Raw genomic sequence first — 26,301 nt, 5'->3', positions numbered from 1 at the left:
ATCAAGTTAAATTGTACATGCTAATGTGAACATTTCTCATTTTATGTAGTATCTACACAATATGATTACATTATCTCAGCATATAAAACAATAATTGATTCAACGTGATATGTTTAGATAGATCCAACAGATGTAAGTTATGTTTTGTTTTCAGTTATACTATTTACACAATATTATTATGTTCTCTTTAAGATGTGAAACAATAGTGTTAAAGTAACAAACGATGGTTAAGTAGAACCAACAGATGCCAGGTTTCTTTTTTTCAGTGTTTTGGCTCAGAGGAAAAGTTTTTTTTGTGACAGCACTGTCCATTTGTCCCTCAATATGTTGAAGTCTTTATGTTCCCTTAACGAGAAAACAGCCCAGATCATGTTTCCTTCTCTGCACCTTAACGTGTTTGTGGCGTAGGTTAGATTCACAACAACGGGTTCAGAGGAGGTGGCAGCAGTAAAACTAGCAGTCAAAATCTCTAGACTGTACTGGTAATGTGAATTCCACAGAGCTCAACCTTTAGTTAAAGGCATTTCTCATCAGCCGTACAAAGCCCAGCTGAACGGCGGCTGTTTCAACATGCATGAAGTGAACAGAGTTCATACAACCACTTTTCAGTTAGGGAAATTAAAATATAAGGTTCATCTCACCATTTGCAAACATAGTTCTCCTCTAACGCTCTACAGAAGGTAGTGGCACATATTTGTGACATCACTAACCAGTAACTTAAGCCGTCTTAAAGAGACACCACTCAATTTTGACTGTTTAATTTCCCAATAATCCTTCCAGCAGTTCTTTGGTATTGCATCCCATCCCCGTCTTGTCCAGATCTGCTATTCAGTTCCCGATGTACTTTGTCCTTTTGAAGGGAGACACTGACTACGCACATAAGCACATTGTTTTTAATCCTTTCTTTACATACAGTCATGACCCCCCCCCCCCCCCCCCCGCCCCCCCTTCTGAGAATTTTAGCATCTGAGTCACCAAACTCGGATCAGATCAGCTGTGGGAATCAAGGTCAGGGAAACGTCATTGTTAATGCATCATTAATGCGTGGCACTAATAATCTACCAACTATTGCCTTCAGGCAGCGGTTTCTAATTGTAATTGCAGATTCTGCAACAAAGACTGCAGTATCTGCAGAGGTCAGGATTCTGGCTTCTTGGTGGGGTGACATGCAAACCATTTTTAACTTATATTGTTCAACACATTTGCTCTGGGGTAATATTATGTCTCTCTACATTCAAAAATTTAAGTGTCCAGACCTACAAGTAAAATATTTATTTTCACCACATTTTTCATTAATACCTATATGACTCTGCTGTATTTTCTATTTTTGGGACAGGATACGCATGGTTCTCTCACATGTTTCTTTTATCAAACAGAAAAATACTTTTTTCAGTTTTAGTATCAAAATATCTAACTGCGGCTAGAAGACAAGGGTTAGTGGGGACTGTGTCAAGTAAAGGAGTGGTTTATGGGCTATAGGGAAATAATTATTCCTCCTACCCCAGGTCAGTGACACTGATTGTGTGTTAGTGTGACTCCTAAAACACGCTCTGTGTTTGTGAGGATGCCTGATGTAGCTCATCAGTAAACGTCTAATATTAATTATATGCTGCGCAGATCAATAACTGACATCTTGTCAGCGTCTCAGCAGTGAAGCCGCCGAGCTGCGTTTAATTAGCCTCTAAAGTCACAGCCCAGATATGAGCATGTAAAATGAGCCAGCAGCGCGGTATCTAATAAACCAAATTTATTGTAGCGAGGAGCAGCTTTTGGGAATCGTCATCTGGAGACGGGATCTCACTTTTCTGAAACACACGGTCTGAATAAATGGCATGAAGCAGAGCAAGTATGTGATTAAAAAAAAAAAAAGTTTAATCCAAGTGTCCAAACCGAGATGATCAAATAGCGGAAAGTCTTGCTGGCAGGTTTAAAATGATATTTTTCACATGCTTCAAAAACCTTGAAATCAATTAGATTTTAGTGTTTAACCCGTTCAAAGAGGCTTAAATCCTCTCGTCTGTCCTTGGCAGAGGAAAAGCAAACCTTTCCCGGTGACCAGATGCACAGTGTGTGTACATAAAAGCCGACTACAACGTCCAAAGCTGGCCACGAGCTAAAGCTCTGTAAAACCGAGGACCTCTAAGTGAAGCTGAAGGTTGGCTATCACTTAAATCAAGACCGGACCTGTTTGATTTATCTGCTTTTTGTCCATCTGTGCATGTTGATAAGGCAGGATGATATAGCTGACCGCTACATCACACCAACCCACAGGGTCCATCGCTCAGAAAGACATTTCTAGTTATGCAATCATCTCATTTGCATCTCACTTTGCATAAAAACTGAAATAAATGATGTTGTTAGGACTGGACTGTGATATAACCCAGAAATGCCAGGTGCGAGCAAACACATCTAGGTAGGCAGAGACAGATATCTGCTCCTCAAGCAGGTGGTGAGAGGATTTTGAAATAACATTTCTCAAAAACATGATTGCAGGTAACAATTAATCTTTCTCAAGCACCAGGTCTTCACAAAATTTAGTGCCTGGATTTATTCTCTTTGCTTTATAGATTGATCCATTTGGAAAGATTTATATTATGTTGTGATACTCAGTTATATTTATCCATAAAGCCAGGAGAAAGTTCTCAGTTATAAAGAGTTATAACTAAGTAGCTCTTTAAAGCATGAAAATATAAAATATGTCCTGTAGATCCAGACAGGTATTTAGAACATCGTTGTCTCACCTGTGATATATTCCCAAACACTGCTCCATACTCCATGCCAGGACTGCTGTCTGCTTCTTTTCATGGAGTCAGAAACATTCAGTAAAAATCCTTCAGCTGATCCAAAATGCTGCATCCATCAGTTCTGATAAAAATCAGATTTCTCCCATTTCAGCCTCTCTGCAGGTATTTATTCTAAGCTTTTTTTTACAGTTCTTCAGCCAAAAACTGAGGCTGGTTTGGGACACACGGACAACTTTTACCTACTCCGCACTTTCTTTACCTGTGAGCATTATTTGTGATTATTGTTACCACTAAGTACGTTTTCTCTTGTTTTTCTTCCATTTAAATGTCTGGTCCAGAGCTCCTGGTTAAAAGATAAACATTATGTTTATCTTTTAATTTCTAAATACAACCATAAAATGTCTGGGATGAAAATCTTTTAGCAGAAATTTATTCATATCTAACTTCTACCTTCAAGTTTCAATCATCTGAGTTGGTTTTATCCCACTTCTTTATTCTGTGACTGCAGGCGTGACTTTACTACCACAGCTTCCATACACTGTAACACAGTTAATGAGCAAAACTATTTGTGTAAGAACCAGTTTATCTTTTCGCAGAATCACACAGAGAGCGTACTGACACGGCCCGGTGGAGACGCAGCCTTCAGACATGCACAGGACTCATTTGCAGCTCTCCTTGAGGAGGCCTCTGTGTCCATATCCATCAAACACAGAGCTGTACAGTGTAGGAAAACATTTGTATTCATTCCCAGCCGCAAAATAAAGACAGCTTGACGATTCAGCAAATTTCCCTGAGCACAAACCCCCGAGCTTGTTGGGAGGAAAAACTTCACTTTTCTCTGCAACTGGAGCACAAGGTTAATCAACTATCAGCCTGAGCTGTAACGCTGCCACTGCAGTGTGAGCCGCACAACTTTCCTTCCCCCATTCTAACAAAAAATACATATCAAAACATGGAGAAATAAATGCATGCATTACCATAATTAATGTCACTTATTAAAGCTTTTTGCAGGAAGTCTCTTTGGAAAGAAGTAAAATGTGTGACTGACCTCCCAAAAGGCTACATGTTCTAATGAAGCCGACTTATTTCACGCTGGCATGTATTTAAAAGGTTGACTGAAAAAAGACAGTAAGCTTGCAGGTTGCTATCTGGAGTGATTTAAATTCACATTAGCGATAGATATGAAGGCCAACTGTAGCAAACTGCCACAAATCAAGGATCAGAACCAAGGCTCAGTCGGGAATCTAGACACGGTGTGTAAACGCGCAGCCCAAGATTAGCCGCCGTGTGCGTCAGTTTGGATGTGGGATCAATGGCATTTTAATTTCTCGCCTTTCCTCAGATTCTGCTGGTTCCACTTTAGGCAGCAGCATCTTGATTTAATGGGCCAATAAGCCACACCACAAAAAGCCCAATAACTGAAGATGAGGGACGGCATTTCACACAACAAACGGTGAAGAAAGTATTGATCCGTCACACAATGCGAGACTTGGTTGTGGATTTAATACACTTAGATGCACATAAGTAAGTTAAAGTATAAGAAGGCATTCTTAAATAGCTGTTGCCTATAAATGAAATGTGCAAGCTGACGTCAAACAGTTTGTAATACTACAAGATTCAATTTTAGGAGCAAATATGAGCTGTTCAATAATTCTTAGAATCAGTACGAGTGATAAATGAATCTAGTCCAAAGTCTTGGAGATGTTCTTCGTATCTTTACAGAGACTATTAAAGCCGTACTGGCGTATGAACAAACAGCCGGTATGTGGATGATCTTTGTGGGGTCTTGGAGAAGTCATCTGGTGCAGATTAAGAACAGAAGAGGCTACACTGAGCAGAACCTCCATCAGGAGGTCATTCTGTCTTATTGTCATGGTGGCTCACTCAGACCACGGTCAGCACTCATAATTGTAATGATCTTTGATAATTGTGGCTTTATTGTGCTTTACTTTTAGCCGCCGTTATACCTTCAATCAAGATAATCTCCCCATGCTGCCGCAACAAAAAAACAAATCCGAACACGAGTGGGGATCCCAGCTGGCTAAAAAGTGAACACACTTCACTTCAACGCTCGGATGTGCTAGTAGCTGGGAGACGGAGGGAAACTGCAAATCTTCCAGGCTGCCGTTTAAATGCAGATGGATCTGCGTCGATACTATTACTGAGTAAAGAGAAGGAGGAAAATGTGCATGCTGTGCTTTATGCTGGTGAAGATTCTCAGTCATCCAGTTCAGGAAGCCATCTACGTTAAGAGAGAAAAAACAGCCCTAAACAAAGGAGGAGGACTTAGGTTCCAACTCTCAAAAACTTACAACACAGCTACAGGGTTAATTCCGGCCAATCATCATTAAAACATCGCTCCTTTAACCGAGGCCAATAATGACCATACTGGCTCCCTGTTGCAGAGGCTAGGACCTGTTTCTGTTCAATTTGCATGTTATCTAAGCCATTACAAGGCCTTTGTTGGGCAGTAGTATAAAGCTTGATACTCCACATTACTCCAGACTTTTTGAATTGAGAAAGCTTCCGGGATGGGACGCAAAATGTCTTCAAACTTCGGAAAAAAAGTCCAGTTGCTTTGTTTTTTACTTTTTGGAATGCTGTGCTTTGTACTGTTTAAAGTATAACTTTGCAAAAGCTGCATTTGTCTACATCGACTTGAAGCGTAGGGTCTTTGCTTGTTTGGCTCAAAGGGAAACATTAACATATTTTGGATTCTGCGCATGATTTAATTGGACTGCACTCACTGATGTGTACTCACAGAGTCCTGCACTGAGTCGATCATTATTGTGCTGGACCGTAAGCTCCACAATGTGAATCCTTTTGCCTGCATTCTCTCCTGCTGTTGTTAAGCTGATGGAAATAATGATAATTTTTCCTTCTCCACAGGACGGCTGAAACAACAGTAGAGGCGTAGAAACCTCTCGTACGTATTCAGGGATATTCTACAGATACATTGACATAGTTTAAAATCCTTGCACACATGCCCCTAGAACAAAGCACAGGTCCACGAATCTCTCAGAACCAGAATCTTATGCAGATTAGGTGGATATAAATAATTTCTAAACAACACCAGAAGATCTACAAACTATGCATGCATTGGTTCTGGTCTTTCTTTAACCTTTCTTTTTTTTAATTTTAATAAATTGAAACAGTTGGCAGATACGGAACAATATACATCTATTAAATGAATGTTCTCTCTTTAATTCTATGTCTTCAGTAAATTTGGTCATATTGTATTCCTTTAACTGTGGATAACAACACAAATAATTTACATTAAGAAAAAAACAACCTATTCAAGTTTCTCAGAAGAAAATAATCTGAATTATTTGGTCTGCAGAATAAATTGAAGCAAAAATAATACAGTCATGGTTTACATGGTGCGTGCTCTCCTAGACCCAAATTGTGTATCTTAGTTTAGGGTTGGAAAAAAGTCTGTTTTATCAGAGCAGTGACATTTTTAATATAAATGAAGAAAGACGAGTCAGTTGATCTCACAGCAGACATCTGAGTCTGGTATGTCTTCAGATGTTGGTGCCTTTCTGCATCTTTTATATCTACATCTTGGAAGCGACAAACAAGTTAAGAAACATGTTTTCTCCTGTTTATAGGTCAGAGAGTCCGAACGACACCGAACCCGTTTGTTTGTCGATTTCTCGTCTACGTAATGAAAGTAAAGACAGCCATGCAAGGACAAAATGAAAAGACTTCCTGAGCGTTTAAACTGCTTTTGTTGAGAACTGCTCAGGCAAAGTGGAAAACCATTCAGCTACATTGTGCTGTGTTTTTTTTTCTCCCTGCAGCTTATTTAGTCACATAATAAGGTTTCTGTGGAAAACACAACAAACTGCAATAAAGTCGATTCACAATTTAAACACAAAACACTGAGAAGCACATTGATTAACAGGGATTAACACTCTTATTGTGGAGAGGTTAATAAGTAAGGCAGGAGGGAAAAAAAAGGAACCGCTGTCTTTCAGATTCACCAAAATCCTGCAGTCTGATATTAATTGCTGACAACGATTCACACAACAAATGGGAATTAGCTGAAAAAATGTCTTTAAATTACGTTTGCCAGGCTTGATATTTTCTGCAAACATTTATATAGTTTTTCATGTTTTTTTCTTTTTTTATTATTATTATTATTAACTGCTGACCTAAAACAATATTGGTGAGGATCGGGTTGCTTTAACACATGTAAAAAATTTAAATAAAAAGTGATGTAAAATACAGTGAAATCAAAATGTCAGGGGCCATATTTTATAACTATGTCAGTAGGTTTGCACTAAAAGAGGAGGAATGTTTTGTAACATTGTGAAAATATTTTTCCTTTAACAATCATAAGTTTGTAATGTACTGGTTTATGCTTGCTCTGCCGCAGTGAGTGTGAACTCTGCTCACCTGTTCTCACCTGCCTACACATACCTGCCTCTTTCATCTACTCACTGCCAGAACGTCTGGTCTGGTCCACCTGTCTGCAGGTGTTGTTTGCTCCAGCGGCTCTTCGTTTGTTCCTGGGTTCTCCCTGGAAACAGCCATTGCTAGTTTGCTTACCACTGTTTGTGTGCGTCGCCTTGAAAGAAGGACTCCTGGGGGATTCTGGTTCTCTGCTCACGCTGGAAACACATCAGTGGCTTCAAGTCAGTTCCTGTCAATCTGTGAGTTCCTGATCAAGTCTGGTTCTGCCTACCTGCCTCCTCAGCCTCCACTCATTCCTTTCAATAAACCTTTTTAAGTGGAATTCTTTAAAAAGAATACCGGGTCGCCGGGTCAGTACGGATTACAATTAAACTAAATGCTCAGTTCATAGCCTTTATTGTCTTTATGGTCATTTTACAACTTCTCCATCACACAATGAAATTGTACCGTCACCCTTTAAGTTTCCACACTGCAAAAACCGATAAAATAAGTAAAATTTAAAGTAAAAATTCCTTTAAATCAGTGAATTTGTCCTTGATTTGAGCAGGTAAATAAGATTATCTGCCAATCGAATGAGTATTTTGACCCCTAAAATAAGACAATTAGATCTACTGCACTTGAAATAAGATGATGGAGGCGAGTTGTTCCTATTTTAAGTGCAAAAATCTTATTCCATTGGTAAATTATCTTATTTACCTGCTCAAATCAAGGATAAATGCACTAATTTCAAGAAATTTTTTATTATTTTTAGTTCCGTTTTTGCAGTGTGCAGACAGTAGGGTCTTACAAAATATTGAACGTTAACAAGTGCTTAAAGTGCCTGTTAAAGTGATGAAATGATAAGTAATATATACAATTTGTAAAAGGGTGTAGGTCCACAAAGAGTAATCAGTAATGTAGAGTTCAGGCACATTTCACCTTATAGAGTCAGTGTTTAGGAGTCTTCCAGTCTCCAGTAGAAGCTGTTTTTAAGCTGTTTGTGCTACTTTTTAAACTGCTAAACCTGCCAGAGAGCAGAAGGTTTTTGATATCATTGCCTTCCTAAGTAAAAGATGTATCTTAATTAAATTAAAAGGAGAAATAAAACAATGTGTTCGGACAGCAACAGAAGATTCAGAGAAATTGTAAGGCTGTAAGTTTGACTTATTGCGCTTAAACTGCAGACCCATCTGTTTGTACTAAATCAAACATTCTCACGTGTCCATTTATCAGTTTCATGAGAAAAGTGTTGCTTTCTGCCCTTTTGAAGGATGGTGAGTTCTCTGTTGTGTCACCAACAACTGATAATAAATATCTGCAGTTTACGGGGCTCCGGCGGCAGGTTTCCTGCATAGCTCTCTGATCTGATAAAGGAGATTTTATGTCCTTTAACTGCGTGAAAATACTCAAAATGTCCATCCTTTCGGAAGAGATGATTTGTTTTTAACCCCGTAAAAATACTGTGAATTGATTAGAAATAATAAAGGACAAAATGTTAAACTGAACATCCACACTATTAAAATCACTCCTGCTGTGAATTTGACATTTATTTTAAATCTTATATGAAAATAAAGATGATTTCAGAGGTGTCATCCATTTAATTCTCATTGATGGAATAACTTTGATTATAGTATTAGCCTTTAGAAGCCTTTATTCATACATCAAGGCTCTATCAAGAATTATCATTTAAATTTTATCACCCAGTAAAATGTGTTGAATGTAGCCGGGGTCATTCTATAATGAGTAATTTTATTCCATATTAATAAATGATTTTCTAAAATTCCAGAAGTTTTTATCATAGTCATCATTATTACTACAGTGCTTTTGGTTAGTCTACAAGATGAAAAGTGTAACTCAAAAGGACCAGAGTAAATAAGAAGTATCTTTATGATCCCAGAATGAAGAAATTTGGGTGTGACAGTGAGAGTTACACACTAGATTAGCAAAATAAATAACAAACTAATGTCTAGTTAAGTTCTAAGGCAAAAGAGAATGAACTTATCAGAAAGGTTAAATGGTATCTGGAAAATACAAATGGAAATATATGATGAAATAAATACTTCACAACAGAATTATGTAAAAAGATTTTTTTATTTTGGTATCTCAGTGGTGTCAGTTTTTAAATCTCCGCTGTGTTTTTTGGATTATAAGGCAATAAAGCCGCTCCACTCAATGGATATTAGGAGCATTACGGTACACACCACCTGATAGGACCCCTGAGCTGTCTACCAGACTGCCTGAATGTCTAAACTAGAAGTGCATTCATGTAAGGCAGCCCGCCCCCCCCAGAGTACGCCCTAGCAACAATAAACCTAGCAGGTTAATTCAATATAAAAGTTAAGTTTATTTTGGCCTTATGTTAGAAACAGGGCAGTGTGGTCAAGCTACTCTGTCCTCCTGACAGAGACGGATAGCTCTTCCTCTTAGGAGAGAGATGTGTACGTGAAGGAGTGCACTGCAAAAAGGGAACTAAAAGTACCGTAAGTAACATTTTCTTGAAATTAGCATAATTAGATATTATGCACTTGAAATAAGATGGAGAAGAATTGTTCCTATTTTAAGTGCAAAAATCTTATTCCATTGACAAGTAGTCAATGGAATTTACCTGCTCAAATCAAGGAAAAATGCACTAATTTCAAGAAAATTTCACTTACTTTTTCTTCCCTTAGTGATATTACACACTTGTTAAGAATATGTAATGCACCTTTTGGTCCAAAAAATACGATACTTTGTTTAATGGTCTACATTAGGTGGCATGCAGTGACGACTAAGATGAAATCTGGAAAGAGGGCAGCTGTTTTGTGAGTTTTTACAGGATGTCTCAGTCACAGACACTTAGGTAACCTGGGAATCAGACAAATCTAGCGGCTAATAACAGGTTTATTTGCTGTCCCAGAATGAGTCTGGACAGCCTTCCCAAGGAAACAGGTTTCCACCTAGACAAGCCTGACCCAATTAAATTGCACTATTCATTCTGAAAACTGAAATAAACCTTTCTCAGCCAAAATACCTGGATTTCCTTTCACTGGTTGGTTGTATGTTTTAAAGGTGTTTTGCCCTGTACCACATTATGACTTTAGTGAAAACTAAACAAGAAATGAAGGGGAAGACCGGGCAGAATCCAGGTGAAGAATTCATGAGAGGTCCTGTAAGGTTTGCAGTCCCCAGAACTCCCAGAAGAGCCTCCATAGCTGAGTAGTTTTTTTTTAGGTTAAATACCAGTCTGACCTTATTTAACCTCTCCCCTCAAGTTGTTGCAGAGCAACTGCACAGTTGCACAGATAATATTTGCATTGCTTGGTGTTTTCAGTATCAAGATATTTGCATGAGTTTAAAAATACCTTGAACCAAAAACTAATTTCTCTCACACACAAATCCCTCTGGGAGTTAAACTCTTTATTGTCTTCCAGCGACTTTTCTAACTTACTTTTAACTCGTAATAACAAAGAATTGTCGACTAAAAGTATCATTAAAACATCACAGCTTCAGTATTACGTTAGTGTCCCCATAAACTGCATTATATGGCTTCAATAATCAGAGGATGACTGCAATTTCAGTCCAGTAATTTCTTTTAGATCTATAAGTGTGGTCACTGAGGGTGGCACAAATAGTATCAGCGATCTGTTACATAGCAGACTAACGTACAGTCATGAGGACAAATCTGGATAAGCTACCACAGCTAGTTGGTTTTTCTTACATATTTAGACATCTATCCATCCACCAGTCCGTCTATCCATCCGTCCTTTCAACCAGCCATACATCAATCACTAGGGAGAAGAAATTAACTTTTATTTGATGTTTTTTTTGTTGCATTGCTATATTATTTGTTGCGTTTTACATTTGTTCAGTGTCCTTGAGTATTATGAAAGGGGCTTTTTAAATAAAATGCATTATTATTATTGTTACTTTTTTCTTTCATGCAGCCACTTTATTAGCGTTGTTAATGCATTTTCTGTAACAAATGTCAGTAAAACTTTCTGTTTTCCAAAGTATTTTTTTGTGGGTCTAAAATGTGGGTTCCAGAGACCTGGTATTAATATTCTGTAGCATTATACCCTGTTGACTGTACAACGTCTGTCATTCCTATGCTCCACAGGGACTGTTGGGACTGCCCACATGGGAGAATTTCAGCTTTCTGATTGGTTAGACAGATTAAGTCCCACCCCCGGCTAATTTTGCATACTGCACCAAGTACGGGATAAGGAGTCGAGCTGATGTGGCGCTCTAAAAAGAAAAGGAGAGAAGTTGCCGTGATTAATCCTGTTTGGGATTTATATGTTATACAACCAAGCTGTGAGGACAGGGTCGATGAACGTATAACTTTTGGCAAAGTTGACAATTTGACTGAAATATGGGACCGAAAAAACACCAAGGCCCAAAACTGATTTCAAAGGAACATCTTCAGAGCACAATGGAACAAATTAAGATATTTTCAACTGTTTTATCTTAATTTACAGACATTATATCCAATTTATAAACTATTTACAGTGGGAAGGGTTGGAATATTAATTGTTAATTCAATTGTGGAGCTGTTAAATGCTGAAAGCTGTTCAATTAGTTTTTCATTTTCTGCTTAGTAGCACTAAAAGCGTGTTAAGCAAGAGGGAGCAGTATTTTATTTAAAAAAAACATTCAATATATTTTTACTCTGTTAAAAGAATCTTGGGGCCGCTTTTCTTTTGTGTGTCATTTTCAAAAGATTTACCATCCACCCCTTTGAACGTATCCTAAAATCTTTTTGTCATTTTACCAAATTTAGGTCAAATTTACATAGATTGATTCCACATTGATTGGTTCCACATCAATCAGTCCATCAATCATTGAATCAGTGAATTTTTTGAATAATGAGAAAATACAAGTTATTTCCTGTGAGGAACAAATTAGAACACCCCACATTAATTCTCGACTAAAATGACTAAAAACAGACGTCGGTGTATCACATCAGTAGTACAGAACATCCAACCTTTGTGTGCAGATTTGTTTAAGTGTCAGACATTTGGTTTGCTGTGCTCCTAATTGTTGAAGTGAAAGTGAACACCGTAGTGAGATTGAAATATCTATCTGTGGGTTAATCTCAGTGACACCAGCAGTAATAACACACATGTTAGGCCCGAGCCACATTAGGAGAGTAGCAGCTTGAGATATTCAAACAATTTAACTCATCCTTTCCACTGTCAAGATCATTTTCTTCAAGTGGAGGACATTCAACATGACCAGATACAACCATACAAGCAAGTTAACCCTGTAAGCAGACTGCAAGATGCTAAGAGAAGTATCCAAGAACCAGTGTTGCCAGATATTGTGAGACAAACAAGCCTGGAAAAGGGTTTAAAATTGCCAGGTCATTCGCGTCTTACACTTTGCTCGCAAATGGGACAGGAGCTTAATATCCTTAAAAGAGAACTGTTTTGCATAGCTTCTTGCATCTGTTGACACTCTGTATCTCCAGGGTACTTCATTTGGCAATGTGATTCAGCCTCAGTTTGTCAAATACAGAAACAACAATTTAATAAGCATTAAATTATGGTGTATTGGTTTGGGTTTCTGTAACATTATCAGGGCATAAAAACTCATCGGCAGAACCAATCTCTGCTCAAAATGGTGATCTGCACCAAGTAATCTACTTTCAGACGTTATCTGAGTAAACTGCAGAAAATACGGGCGGCATTGCTCCGTCTGCCTTTACTCCTGTCGGCTCCTATTTCAGCCTCAAGTAGAAAAGACCCAGCCAATATGACGGCGACGCAGGGTGTACCCCAGCACGTAATGAGGAATCTAGTCTATTTTGTCTATGGGTAGGAGTGTGTGAACGTGGAAATGCGGAGGGATATTTCAGCCGGTTAAACTCACGGTATCTGTAGTGCACCAGCGCAAGCAGGTCTCTTTATAACTCGTGTTTATCATCACTTATTTTAGAGCCCAAATAAGTGACTTTAGTTTCACAAACAAGCCCAAAAAAACATGACTGACAGAATTTACAAACGACTTTAGAAAAAACAAAGCCCAAAGTCGTTTATAATAAGCAGAGTCAGTGCCAAGAACCCTAAAATGTCATCATGGAACCAACAGCATTGAAAAAACAACAATCAGCAAAATACTGCACTAGTTTAACTTTCTTTGTATGCAAAAAGGAAGAAAACGTAGGAGAAAAAAACAACAGGTTAGCCAGGCCAGGTAATGAAAAGTCCTCGGCCTAGTCAAAGTTTCAGTTTGGATTTCATTGAGATGTTATGGGGTGGCTGAACATGCAAGAAACCATTCAAACATATTTTGATGATAGAGTGAGGAGTGGAGTAAACTTCCTCAGACCGACGATGTCAGAGACTCGTACATAGCTACAGGAAATGTCTCGCTGAGGTTATTTCAAGCAAAGAGCGACAAAAGCTACTACAGGGTTATGTTTTTAATGGATATACATGCAAAAATGATCAGATATCAGCAGCTGAACATTACCTTTGAAAGAACCGAATATTTAACGTGGTGTCCTGATTCTTCCTGTGTGTCACTGTTTTCACAACAGCCGTGCACACGGGTAATCTAAACTGGCAGTGCTATGTCAGCGTGTGTCGAGATGCAGAAGGACCGTGTCAACAAATGTGTCAGCGTGTGACTGCTCTGAGGCCAGACAGCCACTCATACGACAACCAAAGGGAACATTTATCCTGTTGAATCAGCACTCCCGGGCTGCAAAGAAGCGCCAGCGCCGATGGAGTCGCAGAAAGAGGACATCACGGGGGAGATCCCCAAAATAGACGAGAGAGACAAAGCGGTGTCGGGTGAACGAAGTGGGAGGACCTGAGAACGACATCTGTAGACGGCCCGGAGAGACTGAGACGAGCACAACAGACGACGGCCCCTTTCAAAGAGATTCAAACAGTGAAAAACCAAAAAGGGACAAAAGAAAGAAAAAAAAATGACCTAAAGGAAACTCACATTCACCAATAATAAAGGCAGGAAGAGAAATATCACTAACACATATGAAACCAATACATACGTAACAAATCTGAAGAAAACCACTGCTTTGAGCCCCACGCTGAAATTATCTTTTATCTTTGTTCAGTAGTGGAGTGCTGCTGTGAGTGCTGCTAAATACAGAATGAGAAAAGCTTCAAAAGATACTAAAAGCACTATTTTGTTGCTATGCAACCAAGCTATTATAAGCAACCGAACCTAATAAAATAGCGGTAATAATGATTTGTAAAAATAAAAACAGCAAATGACCATCCAACATTTATATTTAATGGGTATATTTCATAAATTTACACCTTTTGCCAATTAACTGTGTCTCACCTTGCAGCGTTACAGTAGCTTGTCATTTCTGAGCTAAAAGCCCAGAAACATTTTTGAAAAAAGAAACCCAACACAAGACAACTGATGAGGAAATTGGGAAAATGTCTGAAAGACAGCAGCTTGGACACCCAACAAACCAGCACCCGACCCACGAGCTTAGCTTTTCTCTGTGGTGAGCTCAGTCTGCCTGTAATTCACCACAGTGGACAATGATGCCTGAGATCACAATATAATCTAAAATAAATAAAAATAAAATCATTGCAGCGTCAGCTAGATCCAACTTCTCCTCTGGTTCTGATCTGATTTTTTTATAATTTTTATACTGATGCATCAGTTCTCCCAAATGTGTGAGCAGAACATTTTAGATCAGCGACCTGCACAGTGGTTGTATAAATAAAATAGCTGCAGTGAATGGAAGTAGCTAAAAGTCTCACTTTTTTTCACATAAAAGGTTTAACTAGGGCTGGACGATAATTCAATAACAATATTTATCGATCGACAGACGTATATCGATGATAGAAAAAAAGGGTAAATAAAAAGTTCAATAGAATAACAGTTTTCCTTCCTTTTGCATTTTAGCCATATCGGTTAATATTGCAGTCATTAATCCTCCCAACCAATCACAATGCAGACACAGGAAGCTCCGCCCCCTTCAAAGACTTTTTTGTTCTTTTTTTTAAAAAAACTTGCAGTTTTGATAAAAAGTTGTTGAATAAAGGGTTGAGTTTGACTTCATTGTTTGGGTAAAACGGTCAGGGCTGCCCTTAAAATATATGTTTTGAATTTGCTGATAATTATGGATATTGATCAATATGATTTCTGTTTTATCGATATGCTTTTTTTCTATATCGTCCAGCCCTAGGTTTAACTGCACTATAGTCAAAATGTAATTCTGAGGATATTATCCATCACACCAGACAAACTCTCTTCCTACATGTCGCTCGGTCCTAAAAAGCCATTTCAACCTAATGCTTCAACGTGGTAGAGAATGTTTGTTCAGTTTAAGCAATCTGCTGACATCAGCACATGTTTGTACAGAATAGATTAGTAAAATTATAAAAGAACATACCTCACCTGTGTCAGGACTCAGCCGGCAGAACCGTGCAGCTCGCTGCCGGTCCTGCCCTCTCTGCTTCCTTCAACAGGTGTCTGTTGTTCGACTGGTGGGCGGGGCACGCACACCTGCAGGTGGTTCAGCAGCGCCAGGGGCTGCACTATAAGAACGGCGCATGAACAGTGGGAGGATGCCAGATTGTTACCGTCGTGGTATGACAGATCGGCCTCGGCTTTCTACTAGCTGAACCTCTATTCGAACTAAGAACCAGTTTTCTGTGTCTCCAAGGTTCTCCTCTCGTGATCCTCGTCTGCTTACCTGCCGGATTCCACCTGAGCTCCTCTGGTCCCTTCCGAGTCTGAAGCCTCATCTCGCGGTCCAGGGCTCTCCCCGGCTTCACCTGGTTCCTCCCCCTGGTTCAGGATCTCTGGATCTTCCCCGGTGCTGCTCGGACCCCCACTGCGGCCCACGCCCACCATTCTCATGGTCACCAACCACCACCGGACAGACGCTGAGTCCGCGATCGCTCTCCCCCCCGGTCTGGATTTCCGCACTCTGTGGTAAGCGTGCGCATTTCGGTAATTCCACCAAATCACTATCTTTGGCTAAATCACTTCTCTTGCCTTCTAGACCGACCCGGCACCTCTGGCTCCGCTCTCCCTCCCGTGATACCGTCGCTGTGGCAGATTCTTCCCGCAAACCCGTGTTTCTTTCCTTGATCAATAAATCCTCGTAGAGAACACCACCTGTGTACCGAGTGCATTCTGCATTTGGGCAAAACACTTAAAACCAAACATGACAACCTGATAAACTTCCTGCTTCTCCAGTGTCGACATGCATGATCTCCTCATTGCTTTAGCTGGTGAGTTACTGTTAAATGTTGCTAGCTTGCTATGAATTGTGTTGCGTTGCTACCATGTCGGAAGTTAAACTCCTTTTGTTTTAACCACAAACTTATCGAATAAAGTCGATTCTGATCCCGATCCCTCAGGTCTGGGTTGTTCTTTCCAACAAAGAAAATATCTTGCACTGGATTCAGAATCCTGTAGCAACACGTTTTTCTTAAAGAGACTCACTCTTTTTGAGTGAGTAAAGATAAATCTGCCCTCTTTGGCCTTTTTACTTTTATTGATATCTCCAGCTTTTCCTCCCCAGCCGGATCTTTGGGGAAAGCAAAACTTCTCCCCCCATCCTTATTGTGTATAAGCAGCAACATATCCATTCAAACTATTCCTGTCATGAACTTCTTTTTCCGTTGATAAAAAAAAGCCCAGTTTGGGTTTACAGTAATAAACAGTTGTGCTCTGCAGTTCCATTAATCAAACATGGCAGTACAGAGTCCATGTTATAAGGGGCTGCCTCTAAAGGCTTACACATTGAGGACATTGTAAATCACTTATTAGATTTGAAAATAAAATGCTGATTGGTAATTGTTTGTGTTGGTATTAAGAATCCTAGGCTTTTCAAAACAAAACGTCATGAAATATGTTCTTTATTAAGCTTCTGAAAGTGTTGATGGGATGTTAAAAATGTCTTTTGATACTTTTTAGATTTACTTTTCCTAAAGTATGCTTCAGTTTTTGTGTGCATCTGAAAATTAAACATTTTAAACGGGAGAAAGGATTAGATGTGATCCGGTAAGTATGCTGAGTTTTTGTTCTCATCAGAAACATCCACATGTATATGATAAGATCCCTTAGAAACTTAGTCTGAGATCCAGAACAGCGCTGGCCAGTAGCTCAACCATGGAGTTATTACATGTGCTCTGTGTAACCTTGTAGCCTCTCTTCTTTTCTTTTACTCTGACTAAATATGCCCTGCTGAAGAGATTTTATGGGAAGTGATGGGGGGTAAAGCCCCCTGTACCCTCTCCACACACAAAAAAACAAAAAAATGCCAACGGCATTCTGAAGAAGTCAACACAAATGGGTAGAATGTGAAGAAACCGTGTCTATTCCTTCATTCTGCTGCGATCGTTACAATGCAGAACAGGAGGAAATGTTTTAAAGACATTAACATTCATTTCAAACTGCTAAAGCCTCTTATTGCCCTTAGCCTGAATATGATTATTGGTGTTGTCTCGGGGAACAAGGCTGCTGTAATCAGTCGCTGTTGTCTGGAGCTTCATTTAAGTGAAAGATCACTGCTTACCCATCTCGGGGTGATGCCTTCCCTCAACAGGAACGCTGACTGTCCGACGCAGCAGCTTGTTCCTGTGGGACTCGGAGCGCCTCTCGCGCATCAGCAAAGGGTGTACCTGCAGGCCCAAAACACAAAGTCAATATAGGAAAAAGCTCTCAATAAGTGCTGCAGACTCATTTCTGAACACACCAATAAAGTACAGCTGCAAAAGCTTTGGCCTCATGGCTTCTGAAAACTGCTGTACTCACTCTGTCCTTCACCGACTGACATTCACATCTAAATTATAATAAACTGACACATGATCGACGCAAACAATGTGTCGTTAGCGTTGGGAATATCAGAGATAAGTCGTTTGGAAAAACTAAAGGAGCAGTGCCAAAGCCGAAGAGGTACAGAAGCATCATTACATTCACAGAAACCAAAGAGTGAAAAAAAATAAAATAAAAATAGATCAAATAAATCACAGAGGCTGCCACATTTGGCCCCACAGTCCCAGAATTCATAAAAGTGAGACATGAGGGAAACGACTGGAAGGATGTGAAGCTCTAATCAGAAACACTGTTTCAAACTCTTCAGTTACATCCAGAAAATGCAAAGAATGAATTAAGAATGATCTGTTTAAAGACCAATATGTATATATACACACACATATAGATAGATAGATAGATAGATAGATAGATAGATAGATAGATAGATAGATAGATAGATAGATAGATAGATAGATAGATAGATAGATAGATAGATAGATAGATAGATAGATAGATAGATAGATAGATAGATAGATAGATAGATTCTGGCTGTACATTGGACAAACGTTGATCTAAATTGATTGGCTGTCATGCACAGACCAGTGTCAGTATTCATACAGAACCCTAAGACTAAAAGTAGAGCTTAGTGACTTCATTTAGAGACAAATCTTAGAATTTTGCAATTTATTAGAATTTTAAGATATAATTTATTCTCAAAGCATCCTTGGCCTTCAGAGAGCTCCTAAAGTGAAAAGTAGTGAGGAGGACCATTAGAGAGCCATTGGCTGGGAAGATGGTGGAAACAGAGAGAGCTGATTGGCTGATTCACCACCTAAACGGTGGAGGAAATGAGTTAATAAACTTCTTTAACAGTCATATAATTATTATAATGTTGATAAAATAAATATTTTCATCCCCCATAGAGGTAAATACATTTTTCAGCAGCCTGATGGGTTAGAGGTGCGGCTCTAGTAACGTAATGTCATTGAGAATAAATAAATAATAGGAAAAAATATAGATGAAATATTCATGAATAAAAAGTGGGGGAAAGTACAAACACTATTATACAGAGGAATGTTGGTTATTTACAGATATCCTCTCAATAACAAACGAGAAAAGGAAAAAGCTTCTCACTCTCCAGGCTGGTGCGTATAAGCACCAAGATGCGGTGCAGAGACAAAGGCGCCTCGCTCTGCAGCAATGGGCTACAAAGTCCGACTATTTGCAACAAAGATGAAGGCCAGAGGATTGTGACGCTGATTAATGTCTGCTTTATGGATTCCAGAACCAGTTCGGATGTGTGTTCAGGACCGTTCAGTTATTACATCCCATTTAGCCGTTGCTTTTCGCTGCATTCATTTATTCACATGCTGATGGTGAAAAGCTGCGCCGTAGCTGCAGCAGCCCTGGGCCAGACTGACAGAAGCAGGGCGGCCAGACGATCGGCGCCGCCGGGCCCTCTGACCACTGCCAGCGGGCAAAGCGGGTCAAGTGTCTTAGCCACGACTGATGAGATGCAGGGTTTCAAACAGGCAACCCACAGATTACAGGACAAACTTCTAGCTCCTGCACCATTGTCGCCCCGTGCTTTTCCTGACGCTAATTTATAGATTTTAAACTGTTTTTCATACCATTCAGTATCTTTCACATTATCTTGAAAATGATAATATTTCAAATTATTAAAATATTACATGGATGAAGCTGGATTCTGATTTATTGGGGCTTTTATTCCGATCTTAAGCATTAATTAAATCTTGATTCTTTGAAGCATAATTTGTGCACTAGCACATAGCTACTGTATGTAAAAAATTAAATAAAAATTAGCTGTTTCAGTTCTTTGTTTGGCATCAGTTTAAGCACCACAGGTCCAGTTTAAAACCCCGGTTATATAATTAAAAAGAAATTCTATGCTTTCACAAATATGTTAACCCTGTATATAGATATGAGCCTGTGTGTATGATATTTAATAAATTCAAGTTTGATAACTGAATTATTGTTGTGGGGAAAAAACATTGTACTCATTATGCTGTATTAGTCCACCATGAAAAAAGAACAGTCAAATTAATATAACATTCATTCTAACTACAGCTGTACAACCATGCAGGCGTCATTATGCATGAAAACTATGTATAGTCTTCAATTTCCCAAAGTGCAGCCACTGTCCTCCACTCAGTGGCATAAAATCGATGGAGGAAACAGCGGCAGCAGAGGTCTTGTTTGTGCTCTGATTCAGCGTGTGTAACATGAAAACACTGCTGGCTGCAGAGTGCAGTGCAGAGAAAGTGCAGCTCGGGGGTCTTTGGGGCAAATCCAGGAGCAGTGAAGGACACTGGCAGGTCACGCCGAGCCATTTGTCCCTAAAGACAGCAAAGGGCAGCTCTTTTTAAAGTCCTGTTAAGGGAAACAGCCAACCTGTCTGTTTCTATCTAGATACAAGATAAGAATCCCTTTAAAGTCCCTCAATGGGGAAATTCGGGCGTGACGGTGGCAAACACACACAATTATTCGTGATGAGAAAAAAATACAGGCAAAGAAAAGTAAACTGTCTAACCTAAAGTTAGCTCTAAAGAAAACACCAAGAGTAGAATATATAAATAAATAAACCGAGCAAAGGAAAAAATAAGTTAAGTTAGTTGGAAAATAACTCCAGCTGATAGACCTAACACACAATAATAGAGTAAGCAATATTTCCATACGTATAATTTCCATAAATTACCAAGCTTAAACTATATGCACTATGTATCATAGTCCAGCAGCATCCCAGCTAAGGCGTATATGAGTTACCTTAGTGTTTTGGTACAGTGTAAACAATTAATGGCTGAGTGAGAGTCTGCAGCAATCAGCATGATATAAACAGTTATCTTAGCATCTTAGGAGAGTGTCAACAGATAGTGGTTGAATCAGAGCCAGTACAGCGATTATCATGATGTAAACAGTTATCTTAGCATTTGGGAACAGTGTACTCCACACGTGTCAAACTCAAGGCCCGGGGGCCAAATCTGGCCCGTCGAGGCAATTTATCCGGCCCTGAAGAGCCAAAAGAGCCATATAATGTCATAAAGTAGAGCCATATATCATTTTAAAGTGTATAAAGTGGCTAAAACCGTACCTCCTGCAGCAAATCCTGATTGTTTTTGTCCATGTAGTAACAGTATCATGCCACTAGATGTCAGTTTTTCCACAGCACATTAAAACCACCCAGAAATGTCCAGAAAGAGAAGAAGTGATGCAGCATGATGAGTTTAAAGTGTAACTCACACCAATATCAACTGTTTTTGCAAATAAACTGTATAAACAGGGACTAAGGGTGCTACTTTTATGTTGCTGTGCATTTTTTAATACTTTTATGTGAACTGAAATGACATTTTGAATGAAAAGTATCATCTATACAGGTGCAACCGGCCCTTTTAATGACCTCATGATGCCAAAGTGGCCCAGTATAGAAATGAGTTTGACTCCCCTGATGTAGACAGTCAGTGGTTGATCAGCATGATGTACACAGTTGTTATTCCAACTGTAACTAATATTTGCTTTAGTTTCCATTTTCCCATGTTTTATTATGTTTAAATTTTTCTACATTTTATTCCAACTTGCTTTTATTCTGTTTTTTTTTCCTCTGTGTCGTAATCCTGTGAAGCACTTTGCGCTGTCCTCGTACTGAAATGTGCATTACAAATAGATTTGCCTTGCCTTGGTATCTTAGAAGAGAGTAAACAATTAATGGTTGGATCATGACCTGTGCAACGATTTGTATGATTTAAACAGACATTATGTTTGTTGGGAGCAGCTATGATTATAACGTCTGACTGCAGACTGTGTCTGCATTTAGTCTCTACTGATGACAGATTTGAGCAGCCTTGCAGGAGATGCTTCATATCGCTGAGAGAGCATCCTGTGTCTTTAGTCTCTTCTTGATCAGCTCAATCAGGCACAAGAACCATAAATCAACGGCTTGTGCAAATCCACGCATGCATTCTAGACAATAACATTATGCTTGTTGCGATGGAATTACAGTACAACTTAGCTGATGAAGAATATATTAAGAGGCATCCACCGTTTATGAGCCCAGATACACAGAGCCGACACAATTCTCCTTTTTCGTTGGAACGTTTTTCCACAATAAGGAGATTTGTCAAGTTGTTTGCACGGTTATTTTGTGGGGATGTTTTACCTCTTCTTGGAAGTAAAAGTAAACTCTTTCATAGGCCATATACAAAACAACATTTCAGTACATGTAATGTAGTAGGTTTTCACGTTGACCCGCTGAAACGGCAACTCAGTGACTAATCATGATTTTTAAAATGCTTTTAATGTGAAATTCTCGTTCCCTTTGCCTCCAACAGCTGCTAAGCATTCTGGCCATGTGTAAAAATGTCCTTTAATTTTCAAACCAACCTCAAGGGAAATATTTAGTAAAGAGAAAATGCAATTGCAACAGAATGAAATAGGTGTTTTCAATTCGCCAGAATCCATCGATTTTTTTTATGCAGTTCTGATAACCTAATTCCTCAGTTTGCTTGTGTTTTCACCCACTAGTGGAACTGTAGCTGTTCATGATTCTTAGAAATGCTTAATTGCTGTGGTCCCCATCTCAACGACCTGCACGATGTAGATTTTCTCCTGCTTCTGCACCTCTGGGTTAGATGAAACGACGCTGGCTCTGCAACGGTTGCAGGAAAAGGGCGTCTGAGTATTACAACCGAGGACAAACGGTTCATAGTGTCTTAACCAGCTCATCATTTACAGTCAGAAGTTTTCAAACACAACTGAAAGCCATGAAGTGATAACCGAAGTGATTGCACTTTACGGGATCGCTCAGAAATACAGCCACCTCCTAATTTCCTGGACCAGTCATCCTGTAGATATGACCTGCTTAGGCTATTTTATTTTATTTTAGGTAGATCAAACCCCATCTGCATAACTGAATGCATGCCTATGGGTCTCTGCTTCATAAAATATTTCTATCCGATGCTAAAAGGAAGTTACAGATTACAAATTTAAAGTTCCAGACAGTCTGATCATCTGATAAAAAGAATCAATTATGAATTGCTTCTGTTTTAAATTTTGATTTAAGCCTGGGGATGGAAATTTGGCACTCATGATTTTGTAAATACAGAAATGTTCTCAAAATAAATGTGGTTTCCAAAACCTTTTTGGAGTCAGATTCAGCAAGTGCAACAATTTATTTATATTTATATTTTATTTTAGGGCTTTCTAAACATCTTTATAACACGTGCAAAAAACTTTGGAGGGTGTTATGAATTACTTGGTTCGACCAACTTCTGCCGCCTTCCAGAATGGCTTTTGTTGCCTGCTAGTTCTACAGATGCCTTTTAGCAAACAATATGAGAAATAGGCCAGTATTAAAAATATTTCTTTTGTGTTTGATGAATTAGGACAAATCAATCAATAATCATGCCTGAGTTTATCTGTTTCTATGTATTTTGCCATAATTTTTTATCCGTTTGCCAATACTGTCAGTCAGTGTCAACTTTATTTACTTTTCAAACTCTGCATACTTGTGTCAGGAACATTTTCAGCTTAGTTCTGACTTATTCTGGAATAATCTCTTTGCTACAGATACATTTTCATATCCAGTGAAGCAAATGTTCTTGTATAGGATCTGAAACTGTTTAATATTTGGATTTTTGCTTTAACTCCACAGTCAAACTGACCTATTATTCACACCACAAGCTGAAATGCAAAAACCTTTTCTGCTGGTTCTAACCTTACAAATTTTGAATTTACATTCTTCCCTTAGATTATCACCATGGTTCTTAAACTGTGGGGGATGCAAACTATTGGAGCCATGGTGGCATGACTTATTTATTTATTTATTTTTGTCCAGAAAGTGCTGTACAGGTTTTAGTTAAAAAGTTGGGGACAATAAATCCTGCTAACTGGGACAACAGCACCATCCCTTGTTTGGTCTGTACCTGCAGTCAGTATGTATAGCAAGGCATTCTGGGTAATCCTCAGGCCAAAGTTACCAGACACATAATATTAATAAGCCAATGAAAGATTATAAAACCTAAGGTAAATGTAGTTTATCTTTAATGATAATGGCTTAATATTATTTTCACCATACTGTTGATGTCATATTGTTTAATGTGGCAACTTGTTAGAAACTCTTATTGTTTTAAAATGTATTTAACTGTTAAAAATGCAAAAGGGATTCTGGGTAATCCTCAGAGCTTCGGCTCCACTGCAATAAAGGAGAGAACGACAAAAGTGACATTTTTGACCCATTTTGCTGAAGTTTTGTTGGAATGGGAGGACTGAAAGATCTCTGTTCTTCAAACACGCAGCAGAAAAGAAAAAGTTTGAGAAGCACCGAATTATAAAGTCCCTCTTTTTAAAGATTTTTTTTAAGCAAAAAATATAAACATTATTTTCTCACACCATTATCCCCAATAATTCCATATGTTTACTATTGACGTGGATATAACATACTTTTTTTTGCTCACTATCTACAACAAGAACACAGTATCTGTGTTACTCTGTGAGCAAATAATTGAGAGGATGTCTATCATATTAAACCAAAGCAGATTTATTTCTACTTCCATTGCAATGAAGCCTCATCAGTGTGCACAGCTTTTATTTAGTGCTCCTCTGTAGCCAAATACTGTCTGTGCTAATGTGACGGGATAAGCTTTGTGCCAGTGAGCATCGGTAAAGCTGAATTAACCTCACACCCTGCCAGCTCCTCATTGATCACAAGTGCAAATAACGCCACCGCAGCTCGATTGCAATCCTACTTCTTCACAGAGTTTCTAAATATACGTATTAACTGAGTGGTTTCATGATGAAATCGCGGCGCCGGCTGACTCTGAGGGAAGAGAAGCAGAGCGGGCGTGGGAGGACAGCGGTGTGGTGAGCCCGTACAGTGCGGCAGGTAATCTCGCTGAATGGGTTTGTTCTTATTGAAGGGATAGCTGTGATTTTCAGCAAGGTTAAAGTGGCAGTTCTCTCTGTCCAGATTCTCCGCCGTTGCCATGGAATCCAGAGGAGACAAATGAGCTGCACTCACTTTTATCTACAGGAAGAGCTATGAGATGGTTACAAAACACGCGTTTGGTAAAACAGGACATGCTGCAGGGTTGTGTCTTAGAAATACAACACCTTGCGCTGTTTGTCATTCAGCACCGTATGCAAGCAAAGCGGTGCTGAAATCTTTCCTTTCTATGTTTTTACCTCCCAAAGAACCAAACTGGAGCTGTTCACTGGTCTGCAGTCACAGTTCTCCAGTCATTTCCAAATGATTTATTTCTGTTTGCTTATTTAGCCACTTAACTATGACCTATAGGTCATTTAGATGTTAAAAGTCTAACAAGATGAACCAACATGTTTTTATATTAGACACATAACAGATGAAACAGCAGAGTATTTATTTTAAACTGCATCTTTAAATGTATTGCTAAAATAGGCAGATTTGTTCCCTTTTTGGTTCAATCTTCAAAAATCACCAGATAGCACAATCTGCCAGAGAGTTCAGTTCAATAAAATTTTATTTATATAACGCCAAATTTATGATACATGTCATCTCAAGGCTCTTTCCAAAGTCAGACTCCATCAGATCCTCCAGGTTGGTGAGAAAGTTTCCTCTCTAAGGAAACCCAGCAGGTTGCATCAAGTCTCTCCAAGCAGCATTCACTCCTCCTGAAAGAGCGTAGAGCCACAGTGGACAGTCGTCTGCATTGTTGATGGCTTTGCAGCAATCCCTCATACTGAGCATGCATGAAGCGACAGTGGAGAGGAAAACTCCCCTTTAACAGGGAGGAGAACCTCCAGCAGAACCAGAAGAATGATAATAAAAGAGCTATAGCAAGAAAATGTAACTGTACTCCATTTTCACCCTCAGTTCTGCTAAAAGAAACGTTTAGATGGCCAGATGTTATAACTTGTAATTCTAGAGCAACTCTGCAAACAGGGATTGTCAAGGATTTCCTTCTCTGTACCTTACAACCGTAAGAGATGTTGTAATTGACCGAATATGTCCTATGAATTCAAAGCCCGGTTGTACAAAACAGTAATAAAGTTTTGATTATGGGTAAAGTTCTCAATTTGTGTCTGTGCTACTGCAACAATAAATTTATAAATTTTAATCAATTTTACAAACGGAGAGACATCCTCCATATGAATGAAAGCAGCTTTATTGAGAGGTTGGCATCAACGAAATGAAGCTCAAGTGAACATAGAGATTTTGAGAGATAAAACCAAATTAACTGACATAGACAAAAATGAAAATGTTACTTTATGAAGCAACGAATATGCCACTCAATGCATTCGACATTTGATAACATTTGACAGTTTTTCTTAACGCTTCATGAAAAATTGTTCAGATTATGAAAAAGAAATTAAGATTTTATTGAACAATATGCTATTATTGTACAAACACTGGACTGAAACAGAGTGAAATAGCAGC

General features: G+C 38.9%; 1 protein-coding gene and 1 long non-coding RNA gene across 13 annotated transcripts in view; one reads left to right on the top strand and one right to left on the bottom strand.

Annotated features, from left to right (window-relative positions):
* syngap1b (synaptic Ras GTPase activating protein 1b) overlaps window positions 1-26,301 on the bottom strand; it is a 259,686-nt gene that overhangs the window by 156,419 nt on the left and 76,966 nt on the right. For all 12 annotated transcript variants that reach the window (XM_021323653.2, XM_036135450.1, XM_021323641.2 and 9 more), the window contains one exon: window positions 17,638-17,743. In XM_021323653.2, the coding sequence (XP_021179328.2) occupies window positions 17,638-17,743 (106 nt within the window). The remainder of the gene's footprint in view (window positions 1-17,637; window positions 17,744-26,301) is intronic.
* Window positions 15,513-16,244, top strand: LOC118562697. The gene is made up of 3 exons (XR_004930765.1): window positions 15,513-15,698; window positions 15,775-16,046; window positions 16,117-16,244. It is a non-coding gene; the product is annotated as an uncharacterized LOC118562697 (long non-coding RNA).

This window comes from Fundulus heteroclitus, chromosome 3, assembly GCF_011125445.2.
Source record: "Fundulus heteroclitus isolate FHET01 chromosome 3, MU-UCD_Fhet_4.1, whole genome shotgun sequence".
NCBI lineage: Eukaryota > Metazoa > Chordata > Actinopteri > Cyprinodontiformes > Fundulidae > Fundulus > Fundulus heteroclitus.
Note: the sequence above shows the minus strand (reverse complement) of the source record. Positions and strands in the feature narration are given on the sequence as shown.